The sequence below is a fragment of the Schistocerca gregaria genome, chromosome 4, assembly GCF_023897955.1.
Source record: "Schistocerca gregaria isolate iqSchGreg1 chromosome 4, iqSchGreg1.2, whole genome shotgun sequence".
Lineage (NCBI taxonomy): Eukaryota > Metazoa > Arthropoda > Insecta > Orthoptera > Acrididae > Schistocerca > Schistocerca gregaria.
The window spans coordinates 216,923,914-216,941,341 of NC_064923.1; the positions used below are offsets into that span (position 1 = coordinate 216,923,914).

Sequence of the window (17,428 nt, forward strand, 5' to 3'; positions counted from 1 at the left end):
GGATGATGTGAGGTTCATAGTCCTGTGGGACACCCCATCCAGGAAATTTACAGAGCCCATCCAGTTTCTGGAATGGAATACAGTCAGGAACAAGAAACACAGAACCCTAAGTGTGAACGTAAAAAATCCTGAATGCGCCAAAACCGAAAATATTTTCTGACTTGTCACTGTCGAACACCAAAAATGTGAGTTCCCCCATGACATGCTGATACGCAACATCAGTCTTTAACTGACCACAGACAGGAATGGGCTGCTTATCATAACCAACCAAATGATCTTCAGAGGACAAAGCTGGGCAACCCAAGCAATGATAAGTTTCAAGATTCAACAGCTGTAAATGAATGTGAAACATAATGTAGATGTTGCTGGGAATGTTGAGCTTCCAGTTGTGCACTGGTGTAACACTATGGACTTATGTAAACTCCATGTCCATGACCAAGTACTGGCCATAGGAAGCCATGGCAAACAGCTGCCACCTGGCTGTGTTTATGACAAGCTGTACAATGTGCCTGCCAGTGTGGACAGCAACTATGGGTGTGCACACGGAAACAATCAGGATACGAAGGGAACATCCATCGGAAGAGGGCACCATCCAACACGAGCAATGTGAACCCATTGAGCAAGATGACGGTGTTGGTGAATGATGCCTTTGCTGTGGAAATGCAAGCACTGACGCAATGTCTGTAATGTCCTAAAACTGTTTCACGGTAGCTCGAGACAACTTAAACGCCTGAGCGATAGCCAGAACCATTTCTTCTCTAGGATCTTCTAAAAGCAAAGCTGCACAATGTACCACCCTGTCTGGAGTAGAACAGACAATGACATCATGTGTCAGAGAGTTGACATAGGACTGATTACAAAGAGCACAAGTAAATTTACATTTCTTACTTTAACTGCTTGATGGCAGTGGCCTGCTTTATTTTGTTGCCGGTGAAACTCCATACGGGAAGCAACAGTGTTGGTTTTGCTGAAGATAACAAGTGCTGAGCAACTCATACAGTTCAGAAAATGACAGTGCCAGTGGATTCTTCGATGGAACAAGTTTCTGAAGAAGATTGAATGTTTCGTGCTCAATTCAATGGAAAAAAGAGAACCGAAATATTTTTTGCAGGCAAGTCCTCGAACTGAAATTCTGTGAAAGTAGCTGCAAACATCTCATCTACAAGTTCCAATCTTCTTTTTCTTCTTGGAACTGTGGAAAAGCTTGGGGAGCAGTTGGGTGTGCAGCAGATAGTGGCAGAGGGGCCATGGCCTGTGAGAATTTGTAATCAACTGATGAAATAAATCTAACTGGTGATGTAGTTGCTCAGACTGTCATCGGTGCTGTTCAGACTGCTGCTGCTGCCGCTGCTGTTGTTGTAACTGAACCAACATCTAATCCATCGTACTCATGGAACATATACGGAAACAAAATAACCTCATCACCAAAAACTGGGTGTGACTGAATATCTTTGGTACAGTACTTGTATTTTCTAAATTATATGAAGCAAACAAACTAATTTTTATGATGTCAAGAATGTTTACTGTATTTGTAATGGAATGTCATTTTGCTCATATTTCATTATTTGTTGTAGTCTTTCGCACAGCATCATGTTACACGGTAGTAACACTATCTTTACTCGAGTCACTGAAATTAAATGCCATGTTATTTTTAGTATTTTTGATGATTACTTTATAGGCTTGAGTGGTTTATTGCTCAGATTGCTTCATAAAATTTATATCAGATTTTGTTGCTCGTCTTGCGATTTCTCCCTGTCGTTTTTTTATACTATCGTGTAATCTTCACTTTCATTTCATGTTGACAGATATTGTCACTTTAGAAATGAATTGATTCTGCAGCTTAACTGGTTTTGATGATTTGTCTTTCTTACACCACCAAGCAACAAGCTAAAGGTCCACAAAGAAAATTAATGCTGACAAGTGGAGACGTAGGTGGAAACTACATTGGTATTGCATATCTCTGTTGAGAGCATGTTAGCCTCAGTGCATGATGCTTTGTGGTTCATCTTTATGTTAATTCCTTTACAGTATTTAATATGATGATAGAAAATCTTTGTTGATTTGGGTTTAGGGAAATCAGCTATGTGAAAGAAGTGTGTAGCTGTGGATAGGTACATAGACATGTTGTAGTTCAGCTACAGAATGTGTGTTCTTTATCAGTTTGACACATGCTGTACTGCATTGCAAAACATCACTGTGGCTATTCTGCTGCTATGTTCTGTAAAAATACAGTAAGTGATTTCCATAATAAAAGAAAAGTCAGTTTGACAAAAACAGGAAAACTGTGTAGTATTGCAACTTTTCTCCTATGTAGGGAGTCAAACAAAATATTTTGTACACAAATGTCCACAGTAGATAAAGTAAAACTTGTACAAGTAACTACATACAATTATTGTGTAATTTTAAGCCATGGAAACAATATTCATCATGTGGACTACTAATAACAGAATGCAGGTACATTCACATTGTGTGCACCTCTCTGGACCTCTTCAGTTTATGAGTTACAGTGTAATGTATTGAAATCATCTGATAATGACTTAGTAATAAGTCAAAACCAGGAATGACACCTTATATGTGACATGAGCTGCAATACATAATAATAAAGAAATAAAAATAATCATTGCAAATTTCATCATTAAGGGAGATGGTAAACACAAAAGATCATTTTTCCTTTATTTAGAATTGGTGTAAGTGTTGTTAGCAAATCCTCGCAATTTGCTGAAATTCATATCAATTTAAGTGCATCCTGTAACTGGATAGATAAAAAATCTGCTCACCAAGCAGTGGTAGCAGAGCTCACATATAAAACAAGTTTTATGTATGCAAGCTTTTGGAGCCAGTGGTGCCTCCTTCTGGCAAAACGGTTGAAGGGGAAGGAAAGAGGACTGAAGGAAACAGATTGGGTAGAGTTCAGAAAAGTCACCTGGAACTCCAGGTCAGGGGTGACTCACCAGACGGAATTTCCTTTTCATCCCATCTGATAAATCTCCCCTGACCTGGGGTTCTGACTTTTCCAAACTCTATCCCTTTTCTTAAACCTCTCCAGGCTTTTTCCTTCACCCATCTTCCTTCCTCTTCAACCCTTCTGCCAGAAGAAGCAGCCACAGGCTCCAAAAGCTTGTATACATAGAACCTTTTTTATATGTGTTTTCTCCTTCCATCATTTGGTGAGTAGATATTTTTATCTATCCAGTTATATTATATTGTCAAAAATGGATTATTTTCATTTTTATAAGTCTTTTCTCTGAATTACAACATTTGCTATGACTTTTTTCATTCAATGAAGGAAGATATACGGGTTAATGCAATGAGGGATGCTCTTATAAGTCATGATAAATGTATCTGCCTGCAATGAAAATTGGATAATACTTAGAGTCATTGCTGTCACATTTTATCTTTGTAGATAAATTGCTACTATTCTTTCGCAAATGTTCATTGATTTTTATTTCAAGATTGCCTTGGCTTATTAATTGTGTTATATCATTTCATGAACATGTATTGTAGCTGAAACATGTTAATAACAGCGTTTAAATCTTGTTTGTTTCCTTGAGTTCAAGAGCATGTAACAGAAAGATTGTATCTTTCTTTGTAATATTTCAGATATATTTTAGAGACTTTGAAGCCAGGTCCAAAAGCTGTAATTGCTGCTTTGGAAATTTTGACAAGAATAGCAAGACATTCCCACGAGTCAGTGTTGGCCATAACATCATGCCCAAGGCTGATATCTATCATCGTCAAGAACTTCCTACCAAAGGATTGGAGATTAATTGGTAATGACAGATTGGGCTTTTTATTGTCATTATATTTGACAGTGTTTTTAAGATGTTTATCTTAACCATTCTGTATATTTTTAAAGTAATTGGAAAATTTTGTTCTTACACTGAAGGAAACTCTTCTTGCAGTTGGTGGAACAAAACCACAGGATATGACATCTGTTTATGGAGTTCCTCTTGTAGAAGCTCTAAAATTTGTAAGAGTTTTAGCATCTGGATCACGTAATGCTGCCAGTGATTTGTGTTCTGTGTACCAAATGCATGATGTTTTGATCAGCTACATAAGCATAGATCCTAGGTATGTTCTAGTGATAATTTGATTAGTATTCTGTAATATTCCTTTTATTGTAATTCAGTGTTTTATTTAAAATTTGGAAATTAAATTTAATTAAATAGGAGTTTACCTTAAAGTCTCCATGTATTTATTACAGATGTTATAACCAATGTTGAAAATTGATTCTGTTGCTTGGTATTCACATCACATTATGATCTACACCTTTTACAACATTACCTTTTTAGTTGAGTCACACTTTTCATTAATTTTTTGACTAAAACTGACACTTCAAAATCAAATTGCTGCTTTTCAACCAGATGTTGCAGAAATAACTTGTTGGTCTCAGTTCAGGATATGCATTTCTCTGACAAGGGGTAATAAGAGTGTTCCTGCCACTTCTTCTACAATGCAACAGTTGTGACTACCTGATTGAGCACCACATGCTAGTATCCCTATAAGAATTCCAAGAAAAGTCCATTATTTCCTTCAAAACTTAGTCTAACTGTTTTTTTAATTCTTCAAGAACAAGCTTTTTTAGAGCTGCAATGCATCCAATAGGTACAATCACTGTGAAAGCTAGAAGTGCCATTACAGTTGCCATACAGCTGAGTTCAGTGGTGGTGATTATCGTTGCTCACAACAAGAAAAAATTCTGCCGTGACACAAGCACAACACAGAATGGTCAGAGGATTTTGTTTCTGTAACTTTGAAACATCAAAGAGAAATTTTAACTGGTATAGAGTGCTGTGTGTCAACCAATACTGATATTCTTGCAAACCACCAGTCAACTTTCTTGATATTAGAGTGTTTCATCTGAAAATATGAGGTTGTTCCATGATTTGTGCTTGCTTCAGAGTCAGTTTTACTTGTTGCATTCAGTGTTAAACTACATTGTGTTTGAGGACAACATACGGTTTCATTTGTTATGCCCTCAATCATAGTATTTCTCTTTCCAATACCTTTGGGTAGTAACATTTTGTGTTGTTAATAAGACTGATAGTGTGGGCTATTTTCATAATAACTACCTTTAGACAAATGATTGTGGGCTATTTGGATAGCAATTCTGCACGTATTATTGCAGACGAGGTGCCTGGAGCCACCCAAACTGCCCACGTGTGAACAAGACATAATGATTGTCTCTGAATGAAAATGTGGGATTCTTGGAATGTGTTCCATTTTTTAAGTAAGCCCAAAGTCATGAATTTGCACTTCATGCCACTCCATTACCAGTTGATATATTGTGCTGTCCTATCCAGCTTGTGCCATACCAATACATCATCATCCAGTAAATGGCTTTGATGAGATACTTCAGTTATTCCAGGTTGTCCTAACACAGCATATTCTCTTGTTCTGTTGGGTATATTGTAATATTTTGAATTGTTCCATCATTGTTTTTATCAGTGTAGATAAATGGTTTCTTTTACTAGGTGTCAAATGACATGAATCAACATGAATTGGGTGATAAAAGAATGTAAAAAATATACCTAGTAAACTAGCTTTCTTCTGTATTTAAAACATAAATCAGTGTGGCTTTAGTGGTTGTTCTTTGATATTGTGCTATTGACACTCAGTTTGTCATAGCTGCATGTCTGAGATTCTCTATGTCTTGAAGTTTCCATGTCCAGGAGTATACCCGTTCATAATTGTATTTACAGAAAATTACATGTGTGTTTGGATGGGGAGGAGTGAGTGGTAGGGTAAAAGTGGAGCAAAGAAGGAGAGGAGGGTGTGGGATGGTGGGTCAATGTCTGACAAATGTTTCTAGTTCCCAGTGAAATTAATCTATTTGCTCACTTTCAGTGCCAACTATGCCCTATGTTTTGTAGACATCTATAGTTCAAGCCAATAGAGACAACGTGATATTACATAAATTTTTTAACGAATACATAATAGTTTCATCTGTCCACACAGACAGTGAAAAATATATATTTTATGACAATTATGGAATATTCCATCAAAATCTGGAGGAACATATACACATTAAAGGTGCACCACTTAGTATTAATATCCCACAATAATAATTATTTTATATTCTGTTGTAAACTGAACTTTGGTTTTCTAGGCCATCACCAGATAACTTAAAGACTGAACGGACAGTCCACACAACACCAGTGAGAGATTCTAGTTGTCAAAGACTATTATGTCCAAACATATGAGATGATTTGAACATTATGCTTTTCTGCAAAAAACACAAATAGCAGTTCTTCAGTTTGATATTGGTACAAAACAATAAATCTCTTGTAGTCTCTTAAGATGTAAGTGTAAGTTCCTAAACCCACTGATTGATTGACCTAAACTGTGTTGTATTTCACAAGTAAACAGGTATTAGAAAGTCTCTAATCCATACTAAACAGGTTAATCAATGCTAATAATCAGTTAGCATACTGTTTTGGCCTTTATATTCAAATGATTTTAATCTTTGAGTGCCGAGCAAGGTGGCGCAGTGGTAGCACACTGGACTCGCATTCGGGAGGACGACGGTTCAATTCCACGTCCGGCCATCCTGATTTAGGTTTTCCGTGATTTCCCTAAATCGCTCCAGGCAAATGCTGGGATGGTTCCTTTGAAAGGGCACAGGCGACTTCCTTCCCTGATCCGATGAGACCGATGACCTCGCTGTTTGGTCTCTTCCCTCAACCAACCAACCAACCAACCAATCAATCTTTGAGTACAATGTCGTATAAGCTTTATTTGTACATACCTGCTTTTTGTGTATTTTAAAATGCTAATAACAGTTTATCAGTCTGTGTATAGTTTAGAACTTTTACTAATATCTTGATAACTTGTGAATTACCATATGTTGAATCAGTTAGTAAGTTCGTTTAAGGATTTATACTCATATCTGTAGAGTGTATAACATTCAATACATTATTATATAATATTTATTGTTTTTAGCCACATCACATTGAAGCATTGTCATTTGTGTTTTTGATATAGATGCATAATCTTCAAATCAACACATATTTTTGGAAATAACAGTTGTCATACAGCTAGAAGCTCTCACTGATGATGTGAGAACTATCTGTTCAGACTTAAGTTGTCTGATGGTCGCCTTTTTGGCTCACAACCAAATATATAGTACATATTAGTGTGATGCATTAATAATATGTGTTTTTGTTTTTAATATATTTTACAAATAAAAGTCAATTTACTGTCTGTATTCTAATCATTTTTCATTGTTTATTAAGATTTTTATTTTGTACGTACTGAGAATATGACTATTATGGGTACAAACAAAAGAGGCAAGTAGAGGACAGAGAAACAGGCAAGTAATAGGTCTGGAAACCAAAATATGACTTATTATGACTAAGTTCATGAACATCTCATAACAGAGTCCCTAAGGAACTGAACTGGAGATATTCTCTTGAGGACAAACATATTACAATAAGTGTTTCATGTTCATGTGAAGACAGGCTTCAGCATGCCCCTTCACTGAAGCCTGTACACATTCAAAAATCCCAGTGGTGTTCTGACTGCATTGATAACCATCCACAGAGCATTACCAGAGATCGCTGGCATTAACAACAGGACTGGAATACACCAAGCTTTTAAATATCCCCACACAAAAAGTACAGCAGGTTCATGTCAGGGGGACTTGGGAGTCATGGTGTTGGTGAGCCATGACCGGTGCTCTTATTGTTGAAATGCTATCTACAGGTACTTCGGTATCATGAATCATGATACAATCAAGCAATTGCAGTTTACCACTTCATAATCTATGGCTCACTTGCAGTGAAGGGACCGATGGCCCTAGTAGTCTGGTCCCTTCAATCCCACAAATTAACCAACCAACCACTAGCGGTGTTTCAAAACAAAACATAGCTTTAGACATTAACAGTGTTGTAACATTGATATAACTTGACTTATGGATATGCCATATTGATGAAATCATGGGTTTCTGTCCTACATTTATTAGTATTATTGCTTGTTTCATTGCCCTCTATCCACTCTTTTCGTTGCTACCTGCATTGTCAAACACTGAATATTTCAAAGTGAAAGCTCCAATGTCAGGCATTCAAAGACACATGTGAGGCTCAACCTGTGACCATTTCATCAGGTCATGACAAGAAGCCTCAAGTCATCACTCCAAACTCTGATGATCAAGCTTTTCCCGAAACATTTATAGGAAGTAAAAACCTAAAACATTGAAATTCCGACAGTCAGTGGACATTATTCATAAAATAGATTCTAAATACATATATTGAATATAAAAACATAATTTTCATTTTTCTCTGTCTGACTAAATACTTTACACTTTTTCTTTAATCTCTACAGTTTTATAGAACACATTTGGCCATGTAACAGTTTCTGAACTACAGTTTCACAGTGTATAACTTGCACTTCACCAGATGACTTTCGTCATGTGATGCTTTGTATGTAACAGCAGGTGCATTTGGTTAAGGCTTTATCATTATAAGGCAAAAACTTCACACTCTTTTGAAACAATTTGTTTCCACGTGATATCAGTGTGTAGACTTTTAATTTATATTGCAGGGAGTGTGCTTTGCCTCAAAGTGAAGCATTGCGACTGAGTCTGCAAAGTCTGTACTTGTGGCAGACACTTTTGGCCTACAATTTAGCAACACAGACTTTCATGTAAGTACATTATGTGTGTATAACTCAAGTATTTCTGTGTCATTTTATCTGTTTTATACTAATTGGTGTACATTTTCAGGGACATGTATCCAGTGCTTATGAGGTTGTTACAATTTCATCTGCATTGCACTTCTGTGTCAGATGAAATATCAACGTTTGCTCATGAACATGGAGCAGCACTATTTTCATTAATTAACCAAGCTATAATAATTGCAAAGCACCAAAGAATTGTCCATCAAACAAGAAGTTCTATAACACTTCCTGTTGAGCATTTTTCTAGTTATATCACTCCAGCAGAAATGTGTGCAGAAAAATGGTTGAGTCAGCTGATTCAGGCAGACAAATTTACTGTAAGTATATTTTTCAAAGTAGAAGCAACAAATGACTATTTTGACAAATGAAGTGCTAAAAAAGAAGAGCTAAAAAAAGAGGTAGAAAGAACTTTAAAAACAAAATTTTAATTTTAATTTCCACAATTTATTTTAAAAGTCCTTCATTAAAAAAGATCATAAGAAACAAGATAGGGATATACATTACCTCGGGGGTGCAGTTAAAATTAACTATTTTTCAGATCACAGTAATAATAAATTTTCATGAATTTCAAATTTTGGAAAGTGATGTGTAGATCATTAATATCATTCTATTTGAAGAGACATGTAGTGTTGTGTACTACAACTATGTCCAATTTTTAACCTTTTTTATAGCAAGGAATGTTCTGGCAGATTGCAAATAATTTAGGAATAAAGGAGACCAATCACCAAATAGCAAAAGCATTGAGTTGTCAACAGACACACAAAGAAGAATAAGAACTTTGATAAAGAAATCCTTTGATGTGGGAGAGAAAGATGGCAAGTGTGTGGGTTAGGCATGTGACACTAAGGCACTCGAGCCAGTGGGGTGCAACACATGATGAAGATGACATGGAGGTATGGACTGGGAGGGAGTGACAGGATATAGGAAGGGGAAACTGTTGGGTAGATGGTGTGGGGTCAATGGATTAATGGAGATTGAGGTGAGGAGTACAGAAGCAAAGGATGTGTTGCAAGGATAATTCCCATCTACATAGTTCAGAAAAGCTGATGCTGGAGGGAAGGATCCAGATAGCATGAGTTGTGAAGAAGCCATTGACTCTTCATTTATCAATGCATGCAAAAAAGAATGAAAACTTTGCTAGCTTTTGGAAGAAATCCTTTGACAAGCTAGAGCACACCCATTCCAGCAGGTGGTTGTGGTCAGCAGCAGGTGGTCAACTATGTTGTTGGCCATTTATTGTAGTGGAAAACTGGGTTGTGGCCATGTTCACATAAAATGTTGTGCAGAAATTGCAGCAGAGCTAGTAGAGATATAGCTGATTTCACAGGTGGCCCTGCTTGTGATGGGATATGATAAGCCCGTGACTGGATTGGGGTGGTATGTGCTGCGTGAGTAAACTGGGGTCTTGCACTAGGGTTTTTTGCAGGGATATCAGGCCTGCGGCAAGAGGTTGGGAATGCGAGTCGCATAAGGATGGACGTGGATATTGAGTAGATTGGGTGTGCAGTGGAATACTGTTCCTCATTTCTGGGCACGAAGATAGATAATCTAGCCTTGGTGAATGATATTGTTCATTTCCTCCAGCCAGGATTGATACTGGATGGCAAGCGAGTACCCTTTCAACTGATTTTTGGGAACAGTTTCAACGTTTGGGGTATCTGAAGATATGGCAAAGGAAATCTGTTTGTGGACTAGGTTTGGGGAGGGGGGAGGAGGTATTTCATCTTTGATGTCTTTTGTGAGGCCGCCAGCATACTGGGCATGGGAATTCTTGCCATTGTAGGTATGCTGCTCATGGGTGCACAAACTATATGGGTGTGATTTTTCATTGGAATGGGTTACATTTGTTGAAATGCGGGTACCCTTGGTGGTTAATGGGCTTAATATGGACAGAGGCATGGATGAGGCAGCCACAGAAGTGGATGTCAACACCCAGGAAGGTGGCATGTTTGGTAGAGGAATGAGAGAGAAGGTTTCGAGGTTGTGGATGAATAGGATAGGGTGTCTTGGCTCTGTATTTTAATCATGAAGATATATATCATCAGTGGCCTGGAACCAGACTAGAGGTTTGCAGTTTTGGGTGGCTAGGAAGGTGTCTTTTACATGGGCCATAAACAGGTTGGCAAAGAAGGGTACCATGTAGGTTCCCAGGGCTGTGCCATGGATTTATTTGTATACTTTCCCCTCAAAGGAGAAGTAGTTGTATGTTAGGATAAAGTTATTAAGGTGTATGAGGAATGAGGCAGTGGGTTTGGTGTCTGAAAGACATTGGGAGAGTTAGTGTTCACTACTGGCAAGACCATGGGCATGAGAGATATTGGTCTATAAGGAAACGGTGTCAACAATGGTGAGTAGGAATCCAGGAGATAAAGAAGTAGGGATGATGGAGAATCAGTGAAGGAAGCACCAGACAAGGGATTTGGGGTTTTGGGAGGCTGGGAGGTTTCTCCTAGATGGCCAATAAAAGAGGTTGGCGTGGGAGAGTGCCATGAAGATGGTCATGGCTATGCTGTGGATTTGTTGTAGGTGTGTGTGAGGATATCATTGGCAAGATATGTAATGAATGAGACAGTGGGTTTGGAGTCAGAAGTACATTGGAAGAGGGGATGGTCGACAATGGCAAGGTTGTGGGTACGGTGACAACAGTGACGAGTAGAGTCCAGGTGGTAATGGGATGGAAACGATCAATAGTTGGTGAAGGAAGGTGTTTTTATCTTTGATACGAGAGGCTTGGCTGCGGACAGTTGGTTGCTGGTGTTGATCAACAAGGATGGTGTTTCTTTCATTGTGCATATAGTATCCAGCTACAATGGGGCATCCAAGATTGTAGAGTGTGTGGATTTTGGAAAGCAAGAAGAAAGTGGGTGTATGGGGAGTTATTGAGATGAAAAGGAAAATGGACACAAGGGAGAGATTCTGGAGTGGGCTTAAGAGTGCATTTATGCTTCCACCTCACTGCTCACCAGCGTGGACTGGTGATGATGAAACAAGTCCACTGAGTCTTACCTGCCTGTTTAACCTTTACCATTGCTGCTCACTATGATGACGCTGTCAAACTGTTTTGTGTTTTACACCATGACCATTCTTTGAAGTCACTTCAGCAGTGCCATGATCATCTTTGCCATCTCTCTGCCAGTTCTGTGAACAGCTGCGTGGTAATTTCTCCTGGCTAACAGTAAGGCTGCAGAGTAATTGTAACAAGGCACCCCGTGAAGAGCAAGGTGTGATGTGCCAGAAGCAAGAATGAGGTGGCACCAATGAGGCTGCTGCTTAAACATACCCTAAGGATTTCACTAAGGATTGGAGGGCACTTTGGGCTTCTGGGGTGAGATCTCTAGGCCAGAGCCTGGAATTGGAGACATCAGGCATTTGGTGGATGCCTTCTGTCAGGTAGTCAATGTGATTCAGCATGAAGAGCCTTCATTTCCAGGGAGGATGATTAACTTGGCTTCTTTTTTGAGATTGCAAGTGTCAGCACTTTCTTGTGTTGAGAGTTTTTTGTTCTTTGGAAGGGACCTAGGGAAGTATGGTGAGGCCAGATTGGGAGTAAGGATTCCGTGGAAGGTGCCCAGAGGATGGGTGGGGGGTCACAGTTGACTGGTGGTACAAACTGGAAAGGCAAGAGTCAATGTTGGGATTATGTTGGCTTTGATTGAAAGGATTGGTAACAAAGAGCTGTTTCCACTGTAGGGATTGGGACAAGAAGAATTGGTCTGTAATGAGTCTGGCATTGTTAAACTTGTTGGGCTGAAGTTGATGCTTTTGAATAGGATTGGAACTTGTTTTGGCTTATTTGGGTTCTGATCTGTTGCTGTGATATGCTTTACTTTAAATGACTGTTTGCTGGTGCATCATGAACATATTAATTTGTTTGCGTATGTCCAAGTTATTATATCAATGAAAATAATCAATTTTTTTAGAAAATAATGAAATTACATTGTATCCACAGTCAGACATGTGCATATATAAATACTCCCACTTTGTCAACAAGTCCACTGTGAGACTATGTATTAATAAGTATCCAGAAAGTGTTCATTACATGGATGATAGAAATTATCTGATTCCAAATATTATTGGTTTTTTTTACAGAGTGTTGACCAGAGATATTCAGCACTGATGTTCAGCCATTAGTGTTTTTACAGGGTCAGATGAATAATTCTCCAGTAGATTAAAATTGATATATATGAACTGCACAAGCACAAATTGTACGTATTATGCTTCTCCAGACTGTATCGCATACAGCATAATTCTTTTTATAAATATTAATTATTTCATATTTTCTTTGTAACTTGTTTCATTCAAGTATGCAGTGACCAAAGATCTTGTTAACTTTATCTTTTCTGCAGCAGTCAACATTTTTATCACTTATCTTTCTTTAAAATCCCTGCGACGACCATTATGATGGAGGATAGTTATTTGAAATTCAAAGGTGCAGGATGATATTTACTTTCATGAAATTCAACACATTAAAATACTTATCACCACACAATAAGTTCCCATTATAACTTAGTATATACAGGGTGAAAATTATTGAACTGGATGAAATAAAAACATCATAATAACTTCTGGATGGTTTGCTTGGTTGGCTGTGGGGCATGACGGAAATTAGCAAGCGCATGCATGCATGAATGTTTTTGGGACAAATCCCACTTTCATTTGGATGGGTTCATCAATAAGCAAAATTGACACATTTGGGGAACTGAGAACCCGCATTTCATGATCAAGAAGTCTCTTCACCCTCAGTGGCTGACTGTGTAGTGTGCAATTTGCAGTCACAGAATAATTGGTGTGAAATTCTGTGATGGCACAGTGACTAACAAACAATACATGAAGGTTTTGAAAGTTGATTTCATGCCCATTATTCTGAGTGACATTGATTTTGACAAGATGTGGTTCATGCAAGATGGAACTTGACCCCATTGAAGCAGGAGAGTATTTGGTGTCTTGGAGGAGGAAAGTAGCGACCACATTCTGGCTCTGGGGTACACAGAGGCCACTGGCATGGGCATTGGATGGTCACCATGTTCTCTGGATCTGAACACATGCGAAACCTTTTTGTGAGGATATATTAAAGACGAGGTATACAGCAATAATCCCAAAACCATTGCTGAACTGGAAACAGCCATTCAGGAGGTCATCGACAGCATTGATGTTCCAACACTTCAGTGGGTCATGCAGAATTTTGCTATTCGTTTGTGGCACATCATCGCCAATGATGGCAGGTATATTGAACATGTCATAACCAAAATCCAAATATCTGTAGCGATGTTTACATTTTGAATAAAGTGTGTGCATGCCATAGTTTGTAACTAATTCACGTTTTTTTTTCCCCCTCCATATAGTTCAATAATTGTCACCCTGTATAATAGCATACAGTATTCACCACAGTGAAACTTTAATCTCATTCAAGTAGCAGCAAGCGTGACTAAACATGAACAGAATGGAACAGGACAGAAAGATGCACGATTTCCTTATGTAGCTATTTTTGTTTTTACAATTAGGAAAACAAAAAATGACATACGGACTTGAATAAAATGGCGGGTTCTTCTACTGGTCTTTGGCCATTGAGCAATGGTGTTTCTGTGACCAGCTAGGATCTAGTCCTCTTCTAGTGAAGTACACGTGGTAGTGCTGCTCTGATCCCCATGTATGAACATGCAAAATAAGCCAGACACACTCATGAAGTAATTTTTTTAAATATCACAATAAGTTAAATTTTCCTTAATAGAAATATGTACCCTTATGTCATTCAGCAGAGAAAGAGAGCAGTATGCTCCAAATTGCCGTTACAGTACACTGTGAAAGCTGCTGTGTCATATACTAGCTCTGCTGCAATTTCTGCACGTCATTTTATGTGAGAGTAATCACCAACTAGCTGTCAGCCATACTAAATGGCCTCTACCCAAGTGTGGTCATAAACACAATTTATCACACTGTGACACAATATGCTGCTGGGCATAATGTGCTCAAACTCAATGGCTGCTTCACAACCCGTGCCATGTGGATCCTTCCCTGCAGCATCAGCTTTTCTGAACTATGTAGATGGGAGTCAATCCTAGTTGTCCTTGCATTGCATCCTTCTGTGCCATAATACTTCTGGCTTAAATCTTGCTCAGCTAATGTCCCTACACCTTGCACTCAACGGTTCCCCACTTCCTCTGTCCTGTCACCCCCTCCCAATCCACATCTCCATATCATCTCCATTATGTGCCACACCTCTATGGCTGCAGTGCCTGTGCATCGCACACCTTGCCCTTGCAGCTGTCACCCCTTTCTCCTGCATTCTTGTCCTGCACATCTGGTTCTTCCAACCATGTACACTTACAATTTTACTCTAGCTTGTCAAAAGACTTTTTACAAATGATAGCAAAGTTTTCATTCTGTCAGTGGCTCAATACTTGTTTTTTGGTCAGTGGTCTCTGCTACTCCTAAATTACTTTAAGCATTTTTGTTCTTCAGTGAATTAGGTTATGCTGGGATTGATACTTGACTATGTTGTTATTGAAGCCATCTTACAAATATCGATATTTGTTACTACTCTGTTGAGAGACTATTCAGTAAATTTTAAAATTTTCCATCAAGTGGAAGAATAGATAATCCTGCTCAATCCAACCTATTTCTACTTATAAACTCTTAAAAACTTTGTGATTCAAATGCTGATATGTCACATCCCAGCATCAACAAGCTGCTAGCGATTGAAAAACCTCAGTGCAGAGAAAATGATGCAGACGGCTGTTCATGCTGATGACTTTATGTCAGTCTGAAACTATTTATGAATGACATCACAATATTGATTTATAACGAAACTGATTATATTAACTTATTTATCAGTGACTGTGCATTCCGAAAATGAAACAAACGTAAGAATCATGTAATAAGCTGAGACAAGGGTGTGAGAAATTGTGAACTCTCAAGAATAAGTTGTTGTTTTAATCTCTTCAAAGTATTTATATTACAGTTTCATTGTAAGAGATGAATGGAGCAGTTATTGAGTCCAAGCTGATGGCAATGGTTTTCAAAAATTTGAATACACTTATTAGATGAGGAAAAAACAATTGTAGGACTGGAAGTATTTGCTGTAAATCATTGTCTGACAATGTTCATAATTAACTTAAAGAAAATATCACTGGGAAAAATGTGTACCGCAGTCCCTAATGCCCAAGGTATTATAAATATAATAAACGTGCTCATTAAGGAAAGAACAATCAGAGTAAAATCAAAACACTTCACTATTGACAAAAGCACTATTTTTCGTAGTAACAGCAGCGGGTAACGCCGGAAGTTACAGCAAAGTACAGCTATCCTGATGCATCTCCACATTTGTCAAATGTGCTTGTGAATAGTATTTAAAATATTAAGTACACTAGTAGAAGGTACTGCAAACTCTCATTTTGATATTCTTGTGAGGTATATAAAGGGGAATATTAAATTGTTATATGTCCATTAGGTTGAAATTGGGACAGACATTGATTGTGTCCATTTTAGAGGAAGCATTCCGTTGTTAACTGCAGTCAAGAAAGGGGAACCATAAAGAACCTCCATCTCCCAAGTGCGAGGCTAGTGTGATAACCATTTCAGTTGTGCAGTCTGATGCTTGCATACTCTACATAAAAACTTAACACCTGTGTAATGTGTGTGGAAGGTAACCAATCCAAACTTCCTTTAAAACCCTACTTTCCTCACTGACTGAAGTTTTTGTTAATGTACTCATGTATCTGCGGACTAGTGTAGACTTCATTGACTGATGTTTAAAAAAAATATTTTTTATTCTTTTTTAATGAGAACCAATTTACTACATATTGTTTGGACATTTGGACTGTACAGAATATTTGCATATTGTCTGCCAAGAATTAAAGGTGTTTTATACATGAAAATTTTATGCAGAAGTGAAACATCAGACAACCATACTTCATACTCCGAAAATGGAGTACTTAACTAATTGCGATAACAATTGTTCGTAGATTCACTAGTTTCTCTTTTAACCTTACTCACCCATGATGTTTAAATGAGGAACAATGTGGAAAGCTGTTTCTCTCCTTCATCTTAAAGGACTTCGCATGAAATGACTCTGGAAGAAGCATAATCTAGAAGGAAGTAAAATATTTGTCATCTCAAATTATTTTGGAGTAGTGCTCATTTTCACATTCAGAAGTTGTAAACAGAAGAAGATATACTCGAATACATCCTTGTTGGTTCCTCTAAAGAAATTGAACCAAATCACGTGTTAAGGTCCAGTTGTTAGAGAATCATAAAAATAAGAATTCTGATTTTCATTGTAAAGTTAGTTCACAAGAATCAAGACAAATCAAATGCCTGTGATCATTTACAAGAATTTGGGTCAAATGAAATACAATTTAACTTCTAATAATAAAAAAAGAGGGGCTCAGAAGAATGAGAATCAGCACTGCTGGAACAAATAATCATTTGCAAGAGGCTGCTTGTGTTTATTAAATTAATAATCATTGCAAGTTAAATTTGAACTTTATATTCAGCTTGTTGCAACTATTTTTGGAATTCAGTTTTATTACACAAAAGTTTTGCTTATAAAATACATTAAATAACTGTGTGTCCTTTTTTGTTGAAATGGATGATATGTATTCTTTTCTAATGAAATGAAGATATAAACAACAAAGCAATAAAAGTTTTCTTTATAGTTTTCAGGTTTTAAATTGTTATCAGCTAACTTCTGCTGCCTAGCAAACATGTACTCCTGCTGTCAAAATATGGTAAGGTTTCTGTCCAAGAATGATAA

At 37.7% G+C, this 17,428-nt stretch overlaps 1 protein-coding gene across 2 annotated transcripts in view; it reads left to right on the plus strand.

The window, feature by feature from the left end:
* LOC126267086 (RNA polymerase II-associated protein 1) overlaps positions 1-17,428 on the plus strand; it is a 182,477-nt gene that overhangs the window by 116,498 nt on the left and 48,551 nt on the right. For both annotated transcript variants that reach the window (XM_049971952.1, XM_049971953.1), the window contains exons 9-13: positions 3,601-3,770; positions 3,903-4,071; positions 8,542-8,643; positions 8,723-8,993; positions 17,331-17,402. In XM_049971952.1, the coding sequence (XP_049827909.1) occupies positions 3,601-3,770; positions 3,903-4,071; positions 8,542-8,643; positions 8,723-8,993; positions 17,331-17,402 (784 nt within the window). The remainder of the gene's footprint in view (positions 1-3,600; positions 3,771-3,902; positions 4,072-8,541; positions 8,644-8,722; positions 8,994-17,330; positions 17,403-17,428) is intronic.